Source organism: Balaenoptera borealis (genome assembly GCF_965194805.1).
Source record: "Balaenoptera borealis genome assembly, chromosome: 4".
NCBI classification, from domain to species: domain Eukaryota; kingdom Metazoa; phylum Chordata; class Mammalia; order Artiodactyla; family Balaenopteridae; genus Balaenoptera; species Balaenoptera borealis.
This window is the reverse complement of record NC_138861.1, coordinates 78,417,391-78,444,425: the sequence shown is the minus strand read 5'-3', so window position 1 is coordinate 78,444,425 and position 27,035 is coordinate 78,417,391. Positions and strand designations below refer to the sequence as shown.

The following is a 27,035-nucleotide window of genomic DNA, read 5'->3' as shown; positions in this document are numbered from 1 at the left end:
AGATCATCGAATACCAACGCGTGATTGCCAGAAACGTTCAGCTCTCCTTAATCTGCAGGCAGCACAGCCTCCTTCCAGGCTCCAAATGCCTAACTTCGGCTCTTGGTTCTCGCGCTCCGTCTGTCTTCCTCACTGGTAGTGCAAGCCGTGACGTGGTGGACAGGAAGTGGTTTGCAAAGGTATGGTTCATATCTTGTGCCTACAGACAAACAAATGTGGTCAGTTACCAAAGGGAAGGTTGGGACCAGGAGTTGCAAGATATAGTATTTACCTTGCATAAGGCCTTGTAGAAGTCTCACTTTTCTCCTTTTCACAAAGTCGGGATGTGAATATTTGCCATCAGTCTCAATAATGTTGTGAGAATAAAGGCATTCTAACAAGTTGCCTAGGTAACGGGCTATACAAAGGCTAAGTCATGTGCCAACAAGGCTAAGTCATGTAGATTACCAACAAGACTACCTCATATACTCCTTCTCTGACACTGTGAAATTCACAATGGACATAGTACATTGAAACCACATAAAAAGTTGTTAAAAATACTTCTGTCCCTACAGGTACTTCAGAATCTGGGGATTCATTTTAGGACAGATTCTTCTTGTTGTTCTCCGCATTTGGTACACTTCACTGAACCCAGTCTGGACTTATCAGATGTCCAACAGAGTGATACTGACATTAAGTACCACCGCCACACTTGATCGCATTTACACAGGTAAGTGTAGGCCCAGTTTATTTAGGGATTTTCTCTCTTGCACAGTTTATTTACCTTTCTTATCTGAATGTAACACATCTTGGAAAGATAAAACTAGTCTTTCTGCACTCTATCTCCGTTTCTACTTTTTCTCCCTCTGCAAGAGTAGCCGGCACAGGTAGTGGACGGTTATCTAGGCAGAAGGCACCTTTTGCTCGCCAGCATAGAGGGTGACCATAGCAGTCCGTCTCTGGCTTGTCTCAGTGTGGAGTGCGAGAGTAGACCCAGGCCTCATACTCCCTGCTGGCTTTCAGCTCTGTCTTCCTCCTCTTTCCCTCTGGACAGGACTTTCCAGGACGAGGACGGTGGGAACTGCATGGGTTTGTTTGGGTTTTCTTTGGTTTGTTTGTTTTTTGCTTTTGTTCCCGCCCCGCCCCGGGCCCAGCTCTGAAGATATTTAAGCTCCAAATATGAAATTTAAAAAGAAAGGAAATCCTACATATTCATACCACCTTTCAGATCACCTGTCTGGAGCTGACAAACAAACTTGGACATTTGCTTCACATGCTAACTCGAGACTCTTCTGAAAAGAAGGGAGAAGTGTTACTAGATTCTACATAACTTGCTCCTGGCTTTGTGTGTAACTCTCAGTGAGTCGCTGTTCTTTTGTAAATACAAGGAGAAATCTCACAGATTAATGGAAGTTTAGAGGGTTTGGCTCACCATGAACAAAGGGCTTGTATAATTCCCCCTTGGCCCGAATTTTGGCATGAGGTGGGGTTAGTGAGAACAAGGGAACATCATGCACGTAAATTGGTCGAGGGACGTTGATATTAATTAGAACATTTAGAACTCGGTCTAGTGCCCTAATATATGTTTTATATTTCATAAATCGCTAAAAGTAGAAACTCAGGCAGCACATTTCACAGGTACAGCCTGATAAGGATCTGGATTCAGGTTATCGCTTACATTTCCCGACTGGAGTTTTCTTCTTTCTCACCTCTGTTTTAAATTTATGTGACCCAGTTGTTGGTCCCTTCCTGTTTTTACACTGTGCCCCATTTACAAAACTTGACTTCTCACCAGCTTCCCCAGGATATCTGATCATCCCAGGCATTTTTGGGGGTAGCTTTATTGAAGATTTGCTGGGTCTTGGGGGAGGGTCACCCACCATAGTATGCAGCAGTGTTAATCAGCAAATGCAGCTTAGGCGTCTCTGTTCTCCAAAGACTGTCTCCTAACCTCCAGGTCCTGGCCTCCTTCCGTCTTCACATCTTCTCTCCCTCATCCCTATAGCTTTCAGCTCTGCTTCTCCTTCCTCTCACTCCTTTATTGGCAGAATGGCTTTCTTCCTCTTTGTGAAATCGGGCTGTCACCCTCACAGGCAGACCCGGAGTTTTCTTTCTATCCTGGAGAGGGCTTCTCAGTGTCATGAAGCATCTACCCAGCAGGCTCTCTGTTCCTACAAAGAAATTCTACTGCCAGCATTTTCTCCAGTTGTTACGTTTCTGTATGTGAAGTCATTAATGCAACAAACTGAGACCTCGTGGTTAAACAGTCCCGGGAAGTATAGTATAGTAAAGTACACAGGTGCTGCCTAAGCTCTCTTTACCAGCTGTATGATCTTGGGCAAGTTACTTGTTTTCTCTGGGCCTCAGTTTTTTAATCTGTGAAATGGGATTAGTAATAAAGCCTACCTCGTAAAGTGGTTGTGAAGATTAAATGAGTTCATGTAAAGGGCTGGGCACAGGGCCTGGCCCATGGTAACTGCTCAGGCGATGCACTGTTGTCACTCCGGGGACACAGAGGGTTAGACGAGAGCCCTGTGCTTTTTTTTTTCTTATTTTATTCAGTATTTATATTTATTACACATGCTAAATTGTTTGTTGAGACCTCGGAATGGGAGATACTATGAGGGGAGTAAAGATGAGAAGGGGTGAGAGAAAAGGAGAGGGGTATACACAAATGAGTTCTAGGGAGGGATTAAATGAATACTGTCCACTGACATCATCAAAACTGGGGAAGTTTTTGCCACATTAGCACATTCCCTTCCTTTATTGTTATTTTTTTTTAATGTATATTAAACTTATCCAGTGAAACCATCCAAAGACATACAAAGAAGAGTAATTATTTTGCCCTATCCTCAGGGCTTTTTTTTTTTTTTAAACATCTTTATTAGAGTATAATTGCTTTACACTGGTGTGTCAGTTTCTGCTTTATAACAAAGTGAATCAGTTATACATATACATATGTCCCCATATCTCTTCCCTCTTGCATCTCCCTCCCTCCCACCCTCCCTATCCCACCCCTCTAGGTGGTCACAAAACACCGAGCTGATGAGAGCCCTTTTCTTTTGGGGAGAAGCAGCCTGATATTCTGAAAGTGTTCCACTCAAGGTGGACTGCATTTGTTCCCTGAACATACCTTTCACTTTTCGTACATATATTTTAGCTCATACTGTTCATTTCACTTTAAAGAAGTAAATAAATTTCTGCATTTTCAGTTGTCAAATTCCAAAATGATTTGTTCCCCCTAAATCGTTCCCGATCTAGCCTGCCTGAAATAACCTCTCCCACTGACTATCTCCCAGCACGTTCTGCTTTGGATTGGGTCTCATCTCCTCTTCTGAAGTAAGGTCCTTGAAGCCAGGTACCATTCTGTTAAATAGAGAGGGTAAATTTCCATGTAACTGATCCTTTTCCATTTTTCATTCTAGATGGTGCCTGCTGTAGACCTGCGGGGAAGAAGTCTGGTGAGGCAGCGAGGGTGATGGCTTCTAGACCGAACTGGTTGTTGGCAGGGGCTGCCTTTGGCAGTCTCATGTTCCTTACTCGCTGGATTTTTGGAGAAGTCTCTCTTGTTTCCAGATGGGCAGTGAGTGGGCATCCCCATCCAGGGCCAGATCCTAACCCATGTGGGTGAGTTTGGGTTTGGAAGCAATCCAGAAATTGGCTAGTATTGTTGAAGAAATTCCTCCTCTGTGTGAGCAGCTAGATCTGCACCAGCCAGATGTTTCGTGTTCCTCTTTCCCTAGATGTCAGAAACATTGCAGGACATTACTGCAGTAGGACAGTACTGGGTCTACTCTGGAGATGACGGAGCTGGAGGGGTATTTGCCCCAGTGCTGAGGGATTGCTGGGAGGTAGATGAGGGAGGACTGAGGATAGTGCACGGCTAAGTGAGAGGTCCTGGGAGCTCCTGCATGGGCACGCTGAGGAATTCCTGCCAAGAAGAGCGTTCTCGGTGCCAGGGAAAGCATGGCATTCCTCCAGATGTGCCTATTACAGTTATGGGCACTGGGTAGGATGAGACCAGAGGGCCTTGATGAGAGACCGGGTTGGCAGCAAGGCAGAGAGCTTTAATCTCTGCAAAGGAGGGAAGCCTGGGGGAGCTCTGCATCCTCTGTACTGTGGGACTTGTTCCAGCTGTGGGGCTCCCAAGGAGTTAGCAGTCTTGAGCTTAAGTGCTGGTTCCTGTGCTTGGTCCTCACTGACCCTCTCTCTACTCTTCCTGACACCTTTTTTCTCCCATGGCCAGGTCCAGCCTTTCACGTAAAAAGATGGGAGGAACCCTTAAAACTTCTGCCTCAGATATCTGTTTTCTCCTAAAGCGCTGAAATTCCCACATATGGAGACACACTGGCTCTTTCCCCAGAGGATGTCTGGGCACATCCCACAGTTGTCTCACATGCAGTGTGTCCAAGTCTGGCTCAGTAGTTTTCACTACCCAGACATGTCCTTCCTCCTCCGGGCCTTGGTTTTTACTCTATCTATCCCTCTACCGTCTAAGCTGGAAACCAGGAGTCGTCTTAGAATTGTGTGTCTTCCTCATTTTCTGCATCTCACTTGGTATTAAGTCCAGTCGATTCTACTACTTCTCTTAAAGCATCTGTGCCTGCCTCCCTATCCCCCACCATATCTCCTTAGTGGATCCTCCCATCTTTCATCAGGCTACTGCTCTGGTCTTCTAATGGCCTCTCTGCAGTGTGGCCATCTCCACACTGAGAGTGAGATCTCTAAAATGCACACCTGACTCCATCACTCTTTTGCTTAAAACCTTTCAGCAGTTTTTCTCCCCCAAACCAGGTCATATGAGACAGGATCTGCACCCTCACCCTCACTTAATTTTTTAAAGATGCTCCCTGCCTTATCCCCATGCTTCACCTGGGCTGAAATCACTTTCAGTTCCCTAGACGTGCCAGATTGTCCCAGTCCTCCATCTGCATGTACGTTCTCTAACCTGTGTCTGGGCTACCTCCTCTGCCTTGATGTCTTGGCAAGCTCTTACTCACCCTTCAAAACCCAGGTCATGCATCTCCTCTGTGAAGTCTTCTCTGATTATCCCACAGGCTACCTTGAATGCCCATCCTACCCCCACCCCCTTGTACATCTCTTATTATTATTCTGTATTACAAATTGTTTATACTACAGTTATTTTATGTCCTTCATCCTTTCTAGACGCTAAACTCTTTGAGGGCCGGGAATGGGAAAACGAACTAATACTTATGAGTTCCTCTGTGTCCGGCCCTGAGCTAGGAAGTGTACATATGTGATCTCATCCAGAGTCTATATCTTTTTGATCTTGGATGCTCTGGCATATTTGGGAGGTGGGGAGAGAAGGAAGAAAGGCACAGAAGAAGAGAGGGGGAGGGAAGGAGTTTATTCTTATGTGTTAAAGCTTCATGTCCAAAACTCCCATGAAAACAAGCATAAGACGTGCGGAAGAGCAACAGGAGAACTGGACCAGGAATCCGAGGCCAGCCTCGAGGGCTGGAGTCCTGGTTGGCCGACAGCAATTCACCATTCAGCTTTGGACCAGTCGCCTGACATCCCTGGCCTTGTTTTGCTCACCTTTAAAATGAGGGTTTTCATTTTATGATTTTGTATGCTGGAGTGACACATTGAAGATGGAGATGCAACGCCTGAGACCAGCACTTCCCCAATTGTGTTGTGTGGAACACTGGTTTCCTGAGATGTGAATAGGTAATCTGAGACAAAAAAACAAGCAAAACCCAAACCTCTTTTAGATCAAGTAGGTTTTGGAAACACCGTACTTCATCTTCCTTTGTGATTCACAAGGCACATTAGCATCACAGAGACTCTCGGGAGTTTCTCCAACTTACTCGAACATGGAATTCCTTTGTTAGAACACCTATCAACACATCATAAAATTGATGTTTCTCAGAACCCTGTCTGAGAAATGTTGCATTAGATCATCATCACCTATGACCGTCATAGTAGGAATTGCTCTCTCAAATTCTGTAGATTCTACTTAAGGGAATGGGTCATAAATCTGTTTTGATGGGCTGAAGATGTGGGAGATGGGAGGAAGGTGAGAGAGAGGCACAGATGGTGCTGAGGGGACTTTGGGAAACCAGAGGATCAGTGCAGACCACAGAGCCTGGGAGGATGAGGGAGCAGGACACTGTCTTAGCCACATGTTCCAACTTCCCATTAGCCCACCCCAGCACTCCTGACTCCAAAACTCTCCCTCTTCTGTGCTGTTTTCTACCTTCTAATATCCTGTGTTATTTTCTAACTGTGTTTATTGTCTGGCCCTCTCCCCCACTGGAATGTGAGCGCATGAAGGAAAGGGATCTTTGTTCACTGACGCATCCCAAGCCCCTAGAACAGAGCCTGGCACACAGTAGGACCTCATAAACATTTGTCGTTGACTTGGGGATAGACAATGATCAACAGTGTCCTCGCCAGCCTTTTCTCTCTTCTGTAGACCCAGGACCACTCTTAACCTTAGAAGGTGGGGATAGGCAGGAGAGCGGCTGAGAGCCTCACTCCAGAGCTGGAGGGGCTTTTTTGGATTCTTAGTCCTATGTGGGCGACTGTGTACAATCTGTGGCAGGTTTCTTAGTGCTCTTTCCCCCAGTGTCCTCCCCTGCAAAATGGGGATAATTATTGCATTTACCTACAGACTTGTGTTAGATGAGCTAATATATGTAAAAATCTTCAAACAGTGCCTGGTATGTAGTAAGTACTATGTTTTTTAGTTTATTTATATTATAGCTGTTTCACTGAGTGCCATGTTGTAGCTTTTATTGCTGCTGGATTTCCCCCTAAAGTTTAAATTCTTTTTTTTTCCTCCTCCTCCAAGTTTTTGCCAAAGTAGCAAAAGAATGAAATAGTTTGTGGTTGTTTTTAAAAACACACAACTATTAATTATTTACCAAACTCACATCAGTCCCAGGAAGGCAGAGACTATTGATAAAAGCAGTATTGAGGTTGAGAAAAGAATGAAAAGAGGCACACTAAATAGAAACTATTCCTAGTGTCTTTTTCTTTTTATCTTTGGCAGAGTCATGTAAAATGTCACGTGGCCAATATGAACTATAATTTAATAGTCTGAGAAAACTCAATTTCTGTGTTTACACTGACCATGAAAGACTGCAGATATCGTTTATCTCAAGTCAGAGGTGCTTTTATGTCAATGTTCTGAATGTATATAATATTGGTTCCCAGTGGGCTTTCATTATCTCATTGGTTGTTTCATACTCATATTATCTTTTGGATGTGCCTAGAGGTAGGAGATACACATCTGTTTTATATCTGGGACAATGGAGTAGTAACAATGTCAGATGTCCTATAACGTGTCATTTTTTTTTACAGAGGTGCAGTTCTGCTGGGCTTGGCGAGTAGATTGATGCTTTCGCCTTGTTCATGGTTTCCTGGTTCCAGTTTAACCTGGTGGATGACAGGTGTGTGGTTTCCCTACAGAAATGCTTCATTGTCCAACTTACTTGCAATTGTCCAACTTACTCCATGTGCCCCTGGAGTGGAAGGAGATGACCATACAACATGTGCTGTTGCCCGGTGGGATAGTCTCACCAAGTGCAGCCACTAAAACCCAGATGTCACCACGGTTACCAGTGGCTACTGGTTCCAGGTCCCTGCTTCCTCCTCCTTCACTTTCCCTCTCCTCCTTAGCTGTCTTATCCCCCGACTGGGCTGACATACTCTCCCTCGCCTCCTAAATGACTTATCCAGGCACAGATGTCAGGAACAGTTGTGTGTTTTTTTTTTTAATTTTATTTGTTTATTTATTTATTTATGGCTGTGTTGGGTCTTCGTTTCTGTGCGAGGGCTTCGTCTAGTTGCGGCAAGCGAGGGCCACTCTTCACCGCCGGTGCGCTGGCCTCTCACTATCGCGGCCTCTCCCGTTGTGGAGCACAGGCTCCAGACGCGCAGGCTCAGTAATTGTGGCTCACGGGCCTAGTTGCTCCGCGGCAGGTGGGATCTTCCCAGACCAGGGCTCGAACCCGTGTCCCCTGCATTGGCAGGCAGATTCTCAACGACTGCGCCACCAGGGAAGCCCGGAACAGTTTTATTGACAGTCTGAGGAGATGGAGGGTCAGACATTGCCACTTTGCCAGACCTCTTCCCCTCTCCAAGAGCATCTGTTTTCAGGACTACCTTCCTTTGGGACTCCACAATGAAGCTCAATTTCCCTTTCTCTTTTGTGTGTAACAGTTTGGCCCTCACTCCTCTACCAAGCCTTGGGGTCCACGTTTGCTTATTCAAAGGCTTGGACCCTCTCTGCCCATTCACACCCTTCAGGAATATAGAATATCAATGAAAACTATCCTATTTCTGGAGCAATCTACTTATTTTTATGATTATGACCATTTCATTACTGTGACTGAAACTGAATTATGCCACTCTGCTCCCTTCCCCTTAAAAGGCAGGAATGGTGAGAGTCAGTTTTAGTGTTAAATAAAAAACTTCCTGCTCTGTGACAGGGCAAATACTATGTTTGGTTTCTGTGAGGAGAGATGTCCTTATACATTTTAATTAAGCAGGTGATGCAGAGTTTTGTACTAGAGGCTGGGCGTGGGTTTGTGAGACTACACGTAACAGTAATGGAAGATGAGGGTTAAATAACCTCGTAGGTACGTTTCTGTGCACCCTCAGTGCCATCATCCTTGCGTGAAGACGTGTATGTCATCCAAATAGGCTACTTAATTCCTGAGGTTAATGAGGTCCTCATCCTCCTGGAGCTGTGTGAGCAAACAGTTGCAGTCACGTTCAGCTGTTTTTACTTGCTTGTGTATTTTCGGGTAGACATTCCATGTGGGGATGCTTGTGTGAATATAATGTAGGAGTAACCTTTCTTCTCATCAGAGAAATGCCTCCTGAGATTCCGCACAAAAATGGCCAGGGAACTTTGTAAATGTGGAGTGTGCAGTGAGCATATAATAGCTTCTTAATCTCTATGCAATTAGGAAAATGAACATGAAATACATTGAAAGTTGTGCAGCATTTATATCATGCCTTTTCTTATGGAATAGGAGCAAAAGGCTTATTGGGCAGGTAATTAGCAGCTTCATTTCAAACATGGGAAAACTGAGGTCCACAGAAACATAAACTTAAAGAACAGAAAAGCTGTGAACTTGTTGTTTTATGCTTATGCTTATTTCCCCAGATAAGTAAACATAGCCTCGGAGAGTTAAACCTAATTTAGTTTGACTGTCTCTCTGAAGTGTGAAATAGAAGGCCCTAGGGGCAAGCAGATTTAGGGCTTCTAATGGGCTGTTTGCAGTAGAGAGGAAAGCAGGGCCGTAATTCGTGAGCTCTGTCTCCCTCTCTGATGGTCTGCTCACCTGAATTCAGTAGGAGCTCACAATTATCTAGAGATGGTGCTCACTTTTCACTGTGATTCGTCTCTGGAAAACACCTCATAAAGCAGAATGCAGAAAAAGAAATCATATTTTTTCATTGTACAGTTAAAGTCCCAGCTAGGTCCCAGTATGAAATTAATTATGGCAGTGACCAATAGAATTTCCCAAATGCAAAGATACAGGAACTTTAGATCTTGATGGCAATTAAATTAGTAACATCAAAGTTCTATTTAAAAAGGCATAAATGTACTAAATGCACTGATAGGACCCCAGTGTACTATACAGTGTGCTTACAGTTTTATTATATGAGAAACTTGATTAAAAGTGAACATGTTAGTTACTATAAATATCATTGGAATATTCAATTACCATGAATTCTGCTTGGTGTCTTAGATGTTGTAAAGATCTGGGGGGGATTATTTGGGAGGACTCAGTCTCAAACGAAAAATAGTTAAGCTGTATAGTTAAGAGAAAAAGGTAAAGTAACGGTGTATCATGTGCTACCACTGGTGTACAAAGAGGGAAATGCACACACAGGCATTTTTCTTCCTGTGCACAGACTACCTCTGGGAGGATGCAGAAGAAAATGCTAACACTGTTGGCCTTCACTAGGGGAACTAATAGGTGACAGGGGACAGAGGGACTCTTTTTTTACCTTTCAGAGTTTGGATTGAATTTATAATCTATTTAAAAGTACAATTTTAGGGGCTTCCCTGGTGGCGCAGTGGTTAAGAATCCACCTGCCAATGCAGGGGACATGGGTTCGAGCCCTGGTAGGGGAGAATCCCACATGCCACGGAGCAACTAAGCCCGTGCACCACAACTACCGAGCCTGCACTCTAGAGCCCATGAGACACAGCTACTAAAACCCACGTGCCACAACTACTGAAGCCCGCACGCCTACAGCCCATGCTCCACAACGAGAGAGGCCACCGCAATGAGAAGCCCGCGCACCGCAACGAAGAGTAGCCCCCGCTCGCCGCAACTAGAGAAAGCCCGCGTGCAGCAACGAAGACCCAACGCAGCCAAAAAATAAATAAATAAAATAAATTAAAAAGAATAAAAGTACAGTTTTAGTGGATTTAAAAATATGTAGCCTGTTTAAAAATAGAAACTAAATTAAAAATGAAAGTGGTAACAGTCGAGGGAAATTTGAAGAGATGTTTTCTTTCCCTTCAGGTAATTCTTTGTAGTAAGACAGACACAACAAAGTCATTTTGATATCTTTAGATTAAAATATCAAACTAGGACTCATTATTTTGAAAAATAGTCATTATAAGCTGGTAAACAGGAAAAATTCCCTCTCCCTAATAATCAAATAAATGAAAATCAAAATATGCTATGACTTAATCATTAATTTGGTAAAGATTTTTAAAAAGAAATGCTTTTGGCAGGGTTCAAAAGGCTCACCTTTGGGACTTCTGGCAGAGTTTCTGGAGGAAGTGAGAACTGGTATAACCTCCCGGGAAGGCAGTTGACCACAATTATTGACTCTTTAAAATGCTTTTGCCTCTTGACATAGTAGTTGTACGTCTAAGAATCTTTTTAAGAATTATTTTAAGAAAATAATCAGAGGTGTAATAAGAGATTAATTGACAAAGAAAGATGTTCCTCACAGTGTCAGAAGCTTCCTAAATGGCCAAGAATAGGAAAATGGTTGCTTATTTTTGTGTGTATTTATGCAGTGCAAGAGTGTATGTACATAAACATGTTTTAGAAGAAAAACATTAATAACACGAAAAAAATGTTCTTGGTATAATGTCCCACAAAAAGCAGAATATAATCCTCAATATGTGGTACGATTCCATTTATGTAAAAATACTTCTGCATATACACAGAAAAAGACATAGGGGAAATACATAGGAGTATTAGCTGGGATCATCGCATCTCAGTCCTAGGCGATCCTCAATTGCTTGTTCACAGTTCTGTATTTTTAAAATTTCTGCAGTGAATAGGCATTATGTTTGTTCATTTCAAAATGAAAAAAAACTTTTATCATTAAAATAATTGTTGTTGGATCTAAGATTTTGAAGGTCTAACTATAGAGTTAAAATCTGTGGGTTGTTTTTGAAGTGGGGAGGAATAGGCAGTCACATGGCATTGTCCTGTGATGGTGCAAGTAGAACTTACTGATGGGTGAGTGCCATGGGGCACTAAGAAGCTGGCTGGATCCTCTTCTCGGGGTTCTTGCCGCAAGCAGTAAGGAGGCTGCTGTAGACATACTTGAAGGGTGGCTCACTGTTATAAAACATTGACTGAAATGTCCAATGTCTAGAGGATGTCATATTCTCTGCAAAGGTGTTATATTGATGGCTCCAAAATGGGGTGCTGTAAGTCCCTGCTGTGCTGCTGTCTCAAAGCGGATTTCATAGGACTATGGAGAAATGTTATATTCCCTCAGATTTGGCTCAACGAATTAGCAAACATTTACTAAGTGCCTGCTGTGGACCAGGCAGATGGCACAGCCCCCACCACCTCCGAGGCTGTTGTGTGAATGAGTGAACTGCCTGCAGAACTGTAAAGCAGTGAGTCTACAAATGCAGTCTCAGTCACAGCTTCTTTGGGGGCTATGGGGTTGGTAAAGTCAACTTATATATTGTGGGACGAAGGGCAGCATTTAAACTCCTTTAGAAAGTTTCTTAACACAAATGTTCTACAAACATGACTCTGCATGCTTTCTAATGCCCTAGATCTGGCTGGTTAAATTAAATTAACAAATTTTTGGTATTACAGGTAATTTCCTTTTTTTTTTCCAGCTTTTGCTATAAGGATCTTAACACAAATAACCGAAAAATGCCTTCTTCTCTCCTGCTGTTCTTCCTGAAGAAATAGCACTGGACTGAGATTTACTGGACCCACATTCCACCTCCAGTTGTGCAAGTAACTAGCTGCATGACCTTGAGCAAAGCATGTTAACCTTGCAAAGACCTTAGTTTCTCATCAGTCTAGAAATTGAACCAGAATGCCCCTAAGGTCCCTTCTGGCTCTAAATAGCTATAAATCGGTTGTCCTATAAGCTTATTATTCCTCTTTTTTTTTTTTTTTTTTAAGAAAATGGAGGAGACTATTACAACTTTCCTGTCTGATTGTTTTTCTTTCTCTCTCTCACAAACAGGAGCGACCTCGGCTCTGGGTCTCCTTTACCTGCCCACGTGGGCAGCCGCTCTCTCTGGCTGTGTGCTCGCCCTCTTCACAGCGTCCATGTGGCCTCAAGTGCTTGGACACCTTATTAGCTCAGGGTCAGGCCGTGGGAAAGCCATGACCACTGCCATGGTATTTTATCTTCTAGAAATATTTTTCTGTGCATGGTGCACAGCTTTTAAATTTGTCCCAGGAGGTGTGTATGCTAGAGAAAGATCTGATGTACTTTTGGGTGAGTACATGTGGAAGGTCTGGATTCAAGTAACTACTCAAAAATTCCCTTCAGGGCTGACTAGGATTTAGCACTTTACATGACTGATTAAGATAAATAGGATGATCTTGCCTTTCTTATTGAAATAGACTGTTTTGGTTAAAAAAAAAAAACCTGGAGGAATGTCTAAATTAGTATTTAAAAAGAAATTTCTTAATTCATTAATGAGTTTCAGTAATATTTATTACTGCAAAGGCCTTGGAAGTGAATAGCTGTGAAAAAAACAAGTTTAATCCATAATAAGGTATAAAAGAGGTCCCCGTAACCCCATATTATATGATATGTAAGGAAAAAATATGAGCATGGTGCGTACATTGCTATTTTGGTGGTAGGCTTGTAAATATATATAGGAAGTGTGATTTTTTTTGGTTCCCCTGAATTTTATGTATGGTTTTTATTTACCGTCTTTTTACCAAAAGATTTTTTCATGTGTGAATTTTAGTGTAAATGGTAAATTCTCAAATCATAGAGTACATATCTTCCATTTCAGTGGTTATGAACTTATGTACCAAAATTAAAATATCATAAACTTAGTTCAGTTCAATATTTCAGAAACTGTCTTCTGGCAATAGTGAAATTACTGATGTGTACCAGGCAGACACAGATCAGATATTGCTTGTCGTTTTATTTTAAGTAAAACATGTCCAGAGCCTCCAGGATAAAATCTTTGAAAAACTGAGGAGACAAAACATGTTAATAGGGGATTCAGTTCTTGTTTGTTCAGACATTTTTCCATTTGTTCATTTATTCATTAAAAAATTATTTTGCACCTACTATGGTCCAGGCACAGTGCCAGGTGTAGGGGATTTAAGAGACATAGGGTCCTACCCACCTGGAGCTTCCGTGTAGTGGGGGAGATACCACACATCAGATTAGACAGATTCTTAGGGGGTTACAGCTGGGGTAAGTGCTGCACAAAAGTCTGGGCTTCTACTTATGTTCGTCTGCAGTTCCCCCTTGTGCCCTTGGAATATATCCAAATCGCCCTGTACATTTTCACATAAACTCTTCTCCTCTATGAGCTAGACATCTGTCAGGACAGGCTGATTTGGAAGAGGTATTTTTCAATTATGTGAGATATTTTTAAAAACTTTTGAGGATTTGCTATTTCTGCTGGGACATCCAGGCTGTCAGCTGATCAGAGACATACATTGCTGCATTTCGTCTGCGATAGTCTCGGCTTTGCGAACCTTGTATTTCTTCTGATTTCTTTCAGGTGTGTGTACTCTCTCCTGCTCTATCTTCCTATCCAATGCCCTGCTTTTTTCTTACTCCAGCTTGTTTGGGGGTCTGCCATGTGGAGCAAATGAATGAAAGTAAGAGCCATGCTAAGCATATATTTCTTTCTTTAGAATGTTATGAATGAAGGGTGTTTTGAGTTCCTTCTCGCTACTTATGGAATTGCAGAAATCGTGCTTTATTCCAGCTTCAAACAACTAAGAATTCTTTTCAGTAAGAGTGACGTTATGTCGATAAGGCCACAAAAACTAAGGAACATTAGTAATGTTCAGAGTAGCTTTGAATAATGATTGAAAAGAATCTGTATTAGATCAGAAACTAGATATAAATGTATTGTCTAGGTTTCTCCTGCTATTTCCTGGAAATTGCACATAACTTTTTTTTTTTTTAGCCTTCCACCTAAGCATAACTTTTACTTGACATTCTCTAATTTATATATTGTTCAATCATACCTCTGTTTCCATTCTCATTATATACAACGTTAGAAGTATGTAGACTTCATGTGTAAGCTACATTGGAATGCACCCCAGTTAAGCTCATCTTTCTTGGCCCAGTGTGAATTCCAGCGTGCATCCTCTGTGTGGACCCACAATCCAGGCCAGAACTGTTGCCACAAACACTGCCGTATTAAGAACCTACAAATCCTCCTCGTCTGTTCCTCAACTCGGTCGGTGCCTGTGGTCCCTTCAGTGGAGAAGACTGAGTCCCTAAGGCAGTCCAGAAGGCTGCTTTCTCTTCTCCCCACCCTTCCCTGCATGACCAACAGTCAGTGACCGACACTATCACCAACCTAACAACTAGGAAACACTCAGGAAATTCAAAGTAACCCCTCATCAGAAAAAGTTTGGGGTTTTTTAATGTAAAGCATAATTTCTAGAACCCTACCTGATTTCTTATGATCATCCTAATTATCAAAAGTAAAACTGGAGTAATTACTTAGGTACTGAGATAACTCAATAACTGATTTTTCAGGATATGTCCATTTAAATGAAATCAAGGCTCCTGGAATTTACCATTAGAAGGATTTTTTGGATTAGAATGTAATATATTCATCTTTCTTTTTTTAACAGGGACAGTGATGCTAATTATTGGGCTGAATATGCTATTTGGTCCCAAGAAAAACCTTGATTTTCATCTTCAAACAAAAAACAGTCCTAAAATGCTTTTCAGAGAGAGTGGAAAATACATGAAACTTTGTGAGTATAATTTTGCTTCCTTTTTAAAAGCATTTTATTATCATATATGGCCTTTATTATGTTGAGGTTCCTGGACTTCAGACTATACTACAAAACTACAGTAATCAAGACAGTATGGAACTGGCACACACACAAAAATATAGATCAATGGAACAGGATAGAAAGCCCGGAGATAAACCCATGCACATATGGTCACCTTATCTTTGATAAAGGAGTCAAGAGTATCTGATGGAGAAAAGACAGCCTCTTCAATAAGTGGTGCTGGGAAAACTGGACAGCTACATGTAAAAGAATGAAATTAGAACACTTCCTAACACCATATACAAAAATAAATTCAAAGTGGATTAAAGACCTAAATGTAAGGCCAGACATTATAAAACTCTTAGAGGAAAACATAGGCAGAACACTGTATGACATAAATCACAGCAAGATCCTTTATTTATTTATTTATTTATTTATATTTATTTTTGGCTGTGTTGGGTCTTCGTTTCTGTGCGAGGGCTTTCTCCAGTTGCAGCGAGTGGGGGCCACTCTAAATCGCGGTGTGTGGGCCTCTCACTGTTGCGGCCTCTCCCGTTGCGGAGCACAGGCTCCAGACATGCAGGCTCAGTAGTTGTGGCTCATGGGCTTAGTTGCTCCGCGGCATGTGGGATCTTCCCAGACCAGGGCTCGAACCCGTGTCCCCTGCATTGGTAGGCAGATTCTTAACCACTGCGCCACCAGGGAAGCCCACAAGATCCTTTTTGACCCACCTCCTAGAGAAATGGAAATAAAAACAAAAATAAACAAATGGGACCTAATGAAACTTAAAAGCTTTTGCACAGCAAAGGAAACCAGAAAAAAGACAAAAGGACAACCCTCAGAATGGGAGAAAATATTTGCAAATGAAGCAACTGACAAAGAATTAAACCCCAAAATATACAAGCAGCTCATGCAGCTCAATATCAAAAAAACAAACAACCCAATCCAAAAATGGGCAGAAGACCTAAATAGACATTTCTCCAACAAACACATGAAAAGATGCTCAACATCACAAATCGTTAGAGAAATGCAAATCAAAACTACAATGAGGTATCACCTCACACCAGTCAGAATGGCCATCACCAAAAAATCTACAGACAATAAATGCTGGAGAGGGTGTGGAGAAAACGGAACCCTCTTGCACTGTTGGTGGGAATGTAAATAAAAGAAGTGAAATTGAGTTATTTGTAGTGAGGTGGATGGACCTAGAGTCTGTCATAAAGAGTGAAGTAAGTGAGAAAGAGAAAAACAAATACCATATGCTAACACATATATATGGATTCTAAAAAAAAAAGAAAAAAAAAGGTTCTGAAGAACCTAGGGGTAGCACAGGAATAAAGACACAGATGTAGAGAATGGACTTGAGGACATGGAGGGGGGATGTGTAAGCTGGGACGCAGTGAGAGAGTGGCATTGACATATATACACTACCAAATGTAAAATAGATAGCTAGTCGGAAGCAGCTGCATAGCACAGGGAGATCAGCTTTGTCACCACCTAGAGGGGTGGGATAGGGAGGGTGGGAGGGAGACGCAAGAGGGAGGGGATATGGGGATATACGTATGCAGATAGCTGATTCACTTTGTTATTCAGCAGAAACTAACACAACACTGTAAAGCAATTATACTCCAATAAAGATGTTTAAAAAAAAGCATTTTATTATAAAACATAAATTTTCAGACATATGAGATTAAAGAGTATGATGAACGCTCATGTACCCTTAAAGCAGTTCCAACAATTATTAACATTTGCTAATGTTGTTAATACCTATCTTCCTTATATTTTTTGGTAAAATACTTTAAAGCAAATCTCTGATATTGTATTTTTTCAACCATAAATACTCTGTATTAGTTTTGTTTCACTTCTAATGTAGATTTAACAGGTAGGATTTCCAAAATATTTTGTTGTAATAGTTGAGACCATTTATTTCATTTCTTGTTCTTTTTTGGGAGATTTAATATGTTAATGTTTGGAATATTGATGAGCTGGAAACTCAGGCATGAAATTAGTTTACTATTCAGTCTGACTCATCTCAAAATATACTAGATTAAATAAAAATGTTTATTGAATGTGTAACATTTGCAGATAGTGTATTAGGATATAACATACTGCATAACTCCATAGCATTATGTAGAATACAAAGATATATAAAAGCTGGTCTCTACCGTCAATGACTTGATGCTTTACTAGAGAAGACAGAATCTTATGGTGTAAAGAGCTAAAAAACAATTAAGAAGCTAAATAAAATTTTAATATATTTCTAAAAGAAATGTCATGAAGCAGTAAGATCATTAGATAAACCCCTTCATATATGTTCCATCATAATTTGAAAAAGTTATATTAAAATTTAGGGGAAAAATTTAAATTTAGGTGGTTTTTTTTTTTTTTTTTGTATGTATTCTTATACTTTAGGTCTGTCCCTTGAAATCAGCATCTGGCGGCTTTTGTTTGTTTGTTTTTAGTCCTGATAATCTTTGTCTTTATTATTACTATTATTATTAAATTATTTAATTCATTCATCAAATTGAGGCACTTGAAACAACTTATTTACAAAGTTGTTTAGATAGCTTTGTATGATTTTCCAAAACAAGCTTTATTTTTTGGACCCATTTTTGGTTCACAGCAGAATTGAGCAGAAAGTACAGAGATTTCCCATAGGACCCTCTGAGCCCACATATACACAGCCTTCCCTGCTAGTGACCTGCCCTACCACAACTGATGAACCTACAATGAAACAGGACTATCACCCAAAGCCCTTTGTTTACATTAGGACTCATTCTTGATGTTGTACATTCTGTGGTTTTTGATGAATGTATAATGATATATATCCACCATTGTAATATCATATGGCATAGTGTCACTGCCTTAAAAATCCTCTGTGCTCTGCCTGTTCATCCCTCCCTCCCCCTGCCAATGGCAATAACTGTCTGCTTTTTTTAAAAAAATTAATAGATTTTATTTTTCAGAGCAGTTTTAGGTTTACAGACAAATTGAGCAGAAAGTGTGGAGTTCCCATATACCGGCTCACACTCCCACCTCCTCAGTTTCCACCATTATTAACATCTTGCATTATTACAATTGATGAGCCAATACTGATACATTATTATTCACTGAAGTCCACAGTTTATATTCGAGTTCACTCTTTTTTTATGTGTTCTGTGGGTTTTGAAAAATGTATAATGACATTTATCCACTATACAGTATCATACAGAATAGTTTCACTGTCGTAAGCATGGTAATGTGCTCAACCAATTCATCCTTCCCTCCTTCCTCCAGACCCTGGCAACCACTGATCTTCTTACTGTCTCCATTGTTTGCTTTTACTAGAATGTCAATCTTTGTCTTTTAACTTGAAATGTAATTTATTTTTATCATGATTTCCCTTGTGTTATGATTTATTTCCATACTCTTACTTTGTTTTTGCTTTTTCTACTTTTTCTAGGCATATTTTTCCTCTTTTTTCTTCTTGCTTTTGCATTGATTGGGTTTCCTTTTTCCTTTTTTCTTATCCTTCTCCTCTCCACTCCTCTTTCTAGGTTGGAAATTATACCTTCAATTTCTTTTTTTCAGTAGTTGGTTATTTTTTTCTCAGAACATTAAAGATAGTATTCCCCTATCGTCTGACTTCCATTTTTGCTCTTGGGAAGTCAGCCATCAGTGTAATCTTTGCTCTTTTGAAGATACAGTGGCTTTTCTCTCTGGCAGCATTTAAGATTTTTCTTTGTTTTGGTGTTCTGAGTTTCACTGTAATACATCTGGATGCGGATCCAGCCCCTCCCTTACTTGCAAGTGTTTGGGCTTTTTGAATCTTAAGAGTCATGTTTTTTTATCAATTCTGGAAAATTCTCAGCATTATTTCTGCAAATATTACCTCTTCCCCATTCTTTCTCTTCTCTCCTTTTTTGACTCCAGTTAGATATGTGTTGGATCTTCTTATTCTCTTCTTCATGTCCCTTAACCTCTTTCATATTCTCTACCTTTGTTTTTAAGCTGCCCCTTGTACTAGTTCTCCATTAAGTTTTGTCTAATCTGCTTTTTATCTTGTCCATTGAGTTTCTAATTTTAATTGTTATAATTATTATATAATTTTATTTCTAGAAGTCTATTTAATTTCTTTACAAATTTTCTTGCCCATTAATTTAATCTCATATTTCTTAGTTATCCCATTGAATATCCTCTTTTATTTTTCTAAACGTGCTAAGCATGCTTATTTTATATTCGATTCTAAAATTTTTAATATCTGAAGTATTTTGGGTTTGATTCAGCAGGGTGTTTTTGCTGTGGTTCCTGCTCATGGAGACTTGCTTTCTGGTGTATTATTTCTTGTATATATTTGTGATTTATTTTTATTTTAGTTCATGGTTCTTGGAACATTTTTAGGGAAGCTTCTTAGAAACCTGAGTTTAAAGTATGGGTTATATATGCGTGTCACACATGAAAATTAACCCAGTAACTAGACATTGCCCCTTTGCATAAAATCTTATCTGCCAATAAATTCAATATTTTCATAAAATTATTTTTTTAAAAAAGAAACTTAGTTTCTTCTAAACAATTATTTCTGGTTTCTGTTTAGTTTTGTGGCTGCTTGTTGGTGTGGGGTTGTTGGGATTAGGACTACGGCATAAAACCTATGAGAAGAAATTGGGAAGAGGGGTAAGTCATTAAAAGTTTTGATATAGAATTTTATATGATATACGGCCTACAGAGCACAGAAAGGAGTTCTGACTTGATTTTTCTTGAATTGGAAGCCACCAGAATATTTCAAGCAGGAGCATGAAGAAACATGATATATATTAACTTGGCTGCTCTGTGAAGAATGGATTGTAGAGTAGAAGCAGGGAGATAAGTTATGAGGCTTTTTCAGTTGTCCAGGAGAGAGACCCTGGAAGTTTGGATGGGGGCCGTGGCCCTGGATTTGGAGAGGAGTGGATAGACTTACAATATATTTTGAAAGTAAAGCTGATAGGAGTTGCTGATGGATTAGATGACACTGAATGAGAAGAAGGAAAGAATCAAGGATGACTTCTATGTTTTGGCTTGAGCAACTGGGTGGAGGGTGGTAGCATTTACTGACGTGGGAATAACAGGTTTTGGAGTGATGAGAGCCAGAGTCAATCATAGGTATGTAGTTACGTGAAAAGGCATAATTTGATTAATATAATCATGCCTCTTGAAGTCTCTCTTGATGGTTCTGTTCTCTTTATAGGACATTCGGTAAACTGAGTAATATTTCTTGCATAGAGATGAGATTCACACCCCACTGCTGTAGCACAATGAGCTGTTTAGGTTAAGTGGTGGCCCTCCTATGCAAAGAGGTGGTGCTTACCCTTCTCTCAGCTTGAACTTGTATGTTCCACTTTGAGTTGTTTTTTTCAGTTGTGGTGATAGAGTTGGTCTAATCTGGCCATACTCTTTCACAGGATCCCTATTGTTGATCGGTTGGTATTAGTTTGAAATAGATGGTTAGGGTTGGGCACTGCATTCTCTGACTGGGCCCATGGGATCAAAAGAGGACTCTTCAGAGGGTGCTGTGCTCCTGAACCTTGGCCTTGCCAGCGCAGTGGGGAGCAACACCATGTATAACTCAGAGTTGGCAGACCACTCTGTAAATATGGTAAAGGACTCTGTGTATCCCTCTGTGGTCTCATTCTCTGATATAAGGGTAACCTCTTCCTGCATATGCTTGTTATCGTATTCATGCATTTCTTTATATTGTTACTACACATGACACACCTCTATACAATATTGTATTTTTCCATGTTTTTAACTTTATCTAAATAACATCTGACATATATATTTTGCAACTTAATTTTTTATTTAAAATAATCCTGGTGAGATTCATCCATATGGAAATATGTAGCCCTAATTCATTTATTAGGGCTGTGTAGTATTCCATTTTATGTATGATCATTTTTTTATTCATTTTCCTATTTTTCCTATTGAAACAACAGCCAGGTTGTTTCTAATTTTTTGCTATTATAAACAATGCTTATCAGAAATATCACTTTCCAAACATTCTTCCTAACTTCCAAGCCTAAGCTAGAAATTCACAGATTATAAAATACCTACTAGCAAATATCTCCGTATTATTATGCATTAGCTGTGGGCAGATGCCTAAAAAATATCCTTTGCTGAAATATGAATTTTGGTGGAGAGAGGTGGAGAAGAGTGGATCGCTGAAACTGCCATTGTTCATTCATCCTAAATTATCATTAAAACAATTCCTCAGGCACCAGCCACAGAGGTCTCTGCTGCCATCTGGCCTTTCAGGTTTGGCTTTGACAATGAAGGATGGCCTAATTTAGAAAGATCAGCTCAACTGCTCAGTCAAGCAGGTAAGTCTTACTGAAATTATTTCCAGGTTTTGAGAAACTCCTACTGTTATGTTTATTTTGAGCAAGATCATAAGTAATAGGAAGAGGGTTTGCTGGGTCATAAACTAATCTCTTAAAAAGGCTTTACTTTGGTGGGCAGCTACAGGAGGATTAAGCTTCTGTAACCACATCTGTGTTTGCTTGAGAGCAATTAATTCAGTTGATTCTGAACAAAGTCTCATACTGGGTATCTGCAGGAGAATCTTGTCATGCCTTTGCTCTTGGAAATGCCCCTGCTGGTGGCTCCTGTCACTTGGGAACCCACTGTTGGGGACCAGAAAACTGTCAGATTAAAAGGCAGAATGGGTTGGAGTGATGCTCATTTGCAAATCAAATTGCTTTCAAGAGCCTGAGGGCCAATTTTATTTGTTTCCATGCCCTGGGGTACTCATCTTTGGATGAAGCATCCTTTAAAATATGTGGGTGTTTGGTTCTTAGATCAACAACATGGAGAATGGAGCAAGAGACTTAAAGGGCTAAACTGTTCTAGTTATTCCTAACGATAAGCATGTCTCCTGAGAAATAGCTGAGGGTCTGTATGATTCTAATGCCATTAAGAAATTTCTCTGGCCCTTAGTCCTTTAGTCCTGATTACAGGCCTCTGGGGCAAATCTGACCAGGGTATCTGAATAAACTTACTTCTGTGTCAATACAATGGAGGTGTTTGCCCAGGAATAAAACACTACTGTATACTCTATTGTTTCTGAACATAAATTGGATATTTGAGAAAGGTATTAAGCTTATTTGAAATTTGGGGAACGATGTTAATATTTGAAAATTTAGAAAAGTTATGTTTTTATCCTTTCCTACATTTCCTCAAGGTGTCCCATGTTTTAATTGCGTTCTAAATATGGTAAAAAAATTTTTACAGCTCAGATTTGAACCAGTTCACTTTAGTAACCCATTAGGAATTACTTTGGTTTTTGATTTACGAGTAAAGGCAGGGGATTAAAGAATCAAGTTTTGCTAATTGTTTTTACATTGCTATGGTTAATCACCATGTGCATTTTTTTTTTTTCTGAACAGGTGCAGATTTCATTACAATTTTGGAGAGCGACGCTTCTAAGCCCTATATTGGGAACAATGACCTGACCATGTGGTTAGGGGAGAAGCTGGGTTTCTATACCGACTTTGGTCCAAGCGCAAGGGATCACACTTGGGGGTGAGTGTCCCTTCGGAATTAATCCCAAACATATCCCTGAAAGACTAGGCAGCATAGACTTGGAGTGGATAGTTGATATTGTTATACCTTAGTCCTATGAATATGTCCCAGTGATGCTTCTTGGAGGATGAGGAGGTGCTGAAGATATGCATATTCCATCCTATTTTAATGGTTTCCCTTTCGCTGGATACTTTCAGTTCTTCACTCTTATAAAAACCATTTAGTGTAGGAGCTGAAGTTACAGCACTAAACGTGTCTGTCCTGGACGCTGTCCTCATGGAGCTTACATTATAGTGTGAAGAGATGGAAAATAATCATGGACACACAGAAATAAATAATTTGAGATAATGGTAAGTGCTGTGTGGAAAAGGAGAGTGGCTGGGTGGGCAGGGCAGCGGGGGATGCTGCTGTAGGTAGTGTGGTCAGGAAGGTCTCTCTGCCGACCCCATGATGAGGAGGACCCAGGACCCGCTGTGGGAGGAGCCAGTGTAAAGACTTGAGTCTGGATCAGTCCTGGTGTGCTGGAGCACAGGGTTTGAGGGGGAGCTAGTAAGAAAGGAGGTCAAAGGTGTGCCCCTGATCTTACAGGTCCCATAAGCCATGCTTAGCACTGATTTAATTCAGTTTTTAAAAAAAATAAATTTATTTATTTAATTTTATTTATTTTTGGCTGTGTTGGGTCTTTGTTGCTGCACGCGGGCTTTTCTCTAGTTGTGGCGAGCAGGGGCTACTCTTCGTTGTGGTGTGCGGGCTTCTCATTGCAGTGGCTTCTCTTGTTGCAGAGCATGGGCTCTAGGCGCACGGGCTCTAGTTGTGGCTCATGGGCTCTAGAGCGCAGGCTCAGTAGTTGTGGCGCACGGGCTTAGTTGCTCCGCGGCAAGTGGGATCTTCCCGGACCAGGGCTCGAACCCGTGTCTCCTGCATTGGCAGGCAGATTCTTAACCACTGCGCCACCACGGAAGCCCTTTAATTCAGTTTTGATAGGAAACCACTGGAGGATTGTAAACACAGGAGCAATCTGATCTGATTTACATTTTTGAAAGATCATTCCGGCTGTTCCTAGAAAAACAGATTGTCAGGGGGCAGGAGTGGGAGCAGGGAGACAGGTGATGAGGTAGAGGCATTAGCACAGGTGAGAAATGACAGTGGGAGCCGTGGAGATGGAGAGAAGGGGGCAAACTCAGGAGCTATTTTGGAGCAGGGCTGACAGGACTTCCTGATGGTTTAGATGTCAGAGCTGGAAGTGACAAGGATACACCAAGGTGTTTTACCTGAGTCCCTGATAGGAGATGATGCCATTTAATGGGACAGGAATGACCGGGTGAGCATCAGGATTGTGCTAAATTGAAGATGCCCCTGGACGGTCAGGTGACGTCCATAGGTGCTTGTGTGCAGCCTGGAGGGCCGAGTGGGACAGCACAGGCTGGCCATGTGCATTCAGGGATCATCACTGTAGGCATGGTTCTGTCAGAGGAACTTCAGGAGGCCAGACAGTGTGCTCAGCCTGAGGTCTGAGCTCTGATCATCCTTTCCACATGTAGTTCTTTGACTTAGAGTGAGGCGGAACGGGTTTTCCTATCTTTTTCGGACCATTTGTAATTTCTAATTTTGTAAATTGTTGCTCTGTGTCCTGGCTGGCAAGGTTGCACATTCTCAAATGCGTTGATTAATATTAGAATTGTTTATGCAGATAAGTTGCCAGAGTAACAGTGCTAGTAAAATGGAGCTTGTGTATCCTAATTCTGCCCTTTTCGTGTTTCCATAACACGTATTAAGCAGAGTTGATAGTGTTGTGCTTGGTGACACAGTGAGACATGCTGAATAGCCCAGATGCAATGAACAGTCCGGCAGACTGCCCCATACCTCTCCGCCACATTATTGCTCTCAGTGCCCCTCAGTGGGATGCCTGAAGTGTGTGCATCCCTCTTGAACACATATTCTTAGTCCTGTTTGCATGATATGGTGAGACCAATAGTGAAGCACGTGTTTCTTTCCATTCGAGTACAGGATTATGGTTTTGTCAAGATACCGGATTGTGAAATCAGAGCATCACCTTCTTCTGTCACCAGAGGGCGAGATTGCACCAGCCATCACTCTGACTGTTAACATTTCCGACAAACTGGTGGATTTTCTTGTGACCCACTTTGGGAACCACGAGTGGGTTTCTTTGGTCTTTCTCGAAGTACACAAATGCCAAGACATATTATTAACACATTACTTTGACTTCCATGCATTGACCTTTCTTACTTTCTTCTTCCTTTTTTTTTTTCCAAAGTATTTTTCTCTTTGTTGCTGGTTTTAAAAATCAGGCATAGAGGGAGTTCCCTGGTGGCCTAGTGGTTAGGACTCTGGGCTTTCACTGCCAGGGCCTGGGTTCAATCCCTGGTCCAGGAACTGAGATCCTGCAAACCGCCCCCCCCCGCCAACAAAAAAAAAGAAAAAGGAAAAAAAATCAGGCATAGAAACCTTTGAGATGCAGGCAGTCCTTAACGATGGTACAAGGCAGCATGATGGCCATGTTAGCCAGCAATTACTGAGCAGGTGCTGTGCTAAGTGCATTATTGTATTTAATCTTCATTTTGTATAACGTTAGTACTATTATAGCCCCATTTTACAGATAAATAAACTAGACTGAAGGTTAGAAGACTTGTCCAACCCGGGTCACACAGCTAGGAATTAAGTAGACCCAACTCAGAGCCTGCAAGTGCTTGAAACCGCATGGTAAACCAGACTACGGAAAGATGAAATTCCCTTTTCCTACAGGATTACTCCAGTTGGAAGTACTGTTGGAATTTGAGGGTACTAAATAACATTTCCTTTTCCCTCAAGTTTTCAGTCGACTGAGAGGCAGGCAGAGGAATCTGGCAGGAGGATCAAAATATCTCTTTTGATTCTGATGAACGTATTTGGACAACATGGCTTAAGTGTGTCCACGTGGACCTGCTAATCCATTCCCCCAACAGTACATGATGCTGGCTCCCCCAAAGCAGCTGACCTACCTGGCAGGGGCAGAGTCTGCCCTGTCAAACTCTCCCCTTAGTGGAGAAGATAACGCAAGGAAACACCCCTTCTGCAAACCGGCAGGTTCCAGGGAGAAGAGTGAGGAGGTGTTTGAGACAAGCATGCCCAGTTCATTCTTTTTTTTTTTTTTTTTTGATTTCTTTCCTCTGATAATTTCTCTTCTGCTTATGCGTAATTGTTCCCTTCACTAATACCCATAGCAATTTGTACTTCCTCTTTTTTTTTTTTTAAATTAATTATTTATTTATTCATTTATTTATTTATGGCTGTGTTGGGTCTTCGTTTCCGTGCGAGGGCTCTCTCCAGTTGTGGCAAGCGGGGGCCGCTCTTCATCGCGGTGCGCGGGCCTCTCACTGTCGCGGCCTCTCTTGTTGTGGAGCACAGGCTCCAGACGCGCAGGCTCAGTAATTGTGGCTCACGGGCCCAGTTGCTCCTCGGCATGTGGGATCTTCCCAGACCAGGGCTCGAACCCGTGTCCCCTGCATTAGCAGGCAGATTCTCAACCACTGCGCCACCAGGGAAGCCCCCCCAGTTCATTCTTACAAGCTTAATTAATTAGAAAAATCCTCCCAAGAAGTAAAGGGTGAGAGGGAGAGAGGCCAGAGATGATTTTCTAAGTCGGTTCCCCTCCAAGGAGACATGAAGAATGGGGAATGAATTTTATCCACAAAGAATAACATTCACAACCAGTGACTTAGTACTGAATAAATCACGAATAATGCCAGCAATATGTCGTTAAAACAAAGATAAAAGTATATAATTTATACTCTACCATACTAAACATTCTCTAATAGTAATTGAAAACACAAATGCGAAGTGCTTAGCGCTATAAAATACAGCATAGGGGCCCTGTCCACATTAGTGACACAAGAGGCCACAGAGCTTTACAGTGACATATAGAACATTAGAAAAACAACAAACAAAATACGGGTAGCAGACATATTCGTTTTGTTTAGGTGAAACTTACAGTATGACAGAACCCAACATTGTTGTACTGTAAGTTTCACGTAAGCAAAATGAGTATGTCTGCTACCCATATTTTCCTATTACTTCCCTTTTTCTCGCAGTATTACATGGATCTGTGAAAGCATACTTGACTATTTTCTGAAATAAGTCAGAGCATAAGGAATATAAACTAACCATTCAAATGTAATTAATGTGAACTGTTTGGTAATCAGACTCTTGCTGGTCTTCTTAGAAATGGGAAGGGTGTTTGGAGGACGGATGGTATAGACAGTCCACATCTCTGTAAAAAGATGTTTGAAGAAACGCCTTCTGTTTCTCCCAGCAATT

At 41.2% G+C, this 27,035-nt stretch overlaps 1 protein-coding gene across 1 annotated transcript in view; it reads left to right on the top strand.

The window, feature by feature from the left end:
• The window catches only part of CWH43 (cell wall biogenesis 43 C-terminal homolog), a gene marked incomplete at its 5' end in the record, with an annotated part of 73,303 nt that overhangs the window by 7,018 nt on the left and 39,250 nt on the right, over window positions 1-27,035 (top strand). Inside the window, 9 exons of the mRNA XM_082389852.1 lie at window positions 555-709; window positions 3,405-3,606; window positions 7,309-7,397; window positions 12,433-12,690; window positions 15,039-15,164; window positions 19,759-19,838; window positions 21,415-21,520; window positions 22,586-22,721; window positions 24,729-24,878. Coding sequence (XP_082245978.1) covers window positions 555-709; window positions 3,405-3,606; window positions 7,309-7,397; window positions 12,433-12,690; window positions 15,039-15,164; window positions 19,759-19,838; window positions 21,415-21,520; window positions 22,586-22,721; window positions 24,729-24,878 — 1,302 coding nt within the window. The remainder of the gene's footprint in view (window positions 1-554; window positions 710-3,404; window positions 3,607-7,308; window positions 7,398-12,432; window positions 12,691-15,038; window positions 15,165-19,758; window positions 19,839-21,414; window positions 21,521-22,585; window positions 22,722-24,728; window positions 24,879-27,035) is intronic.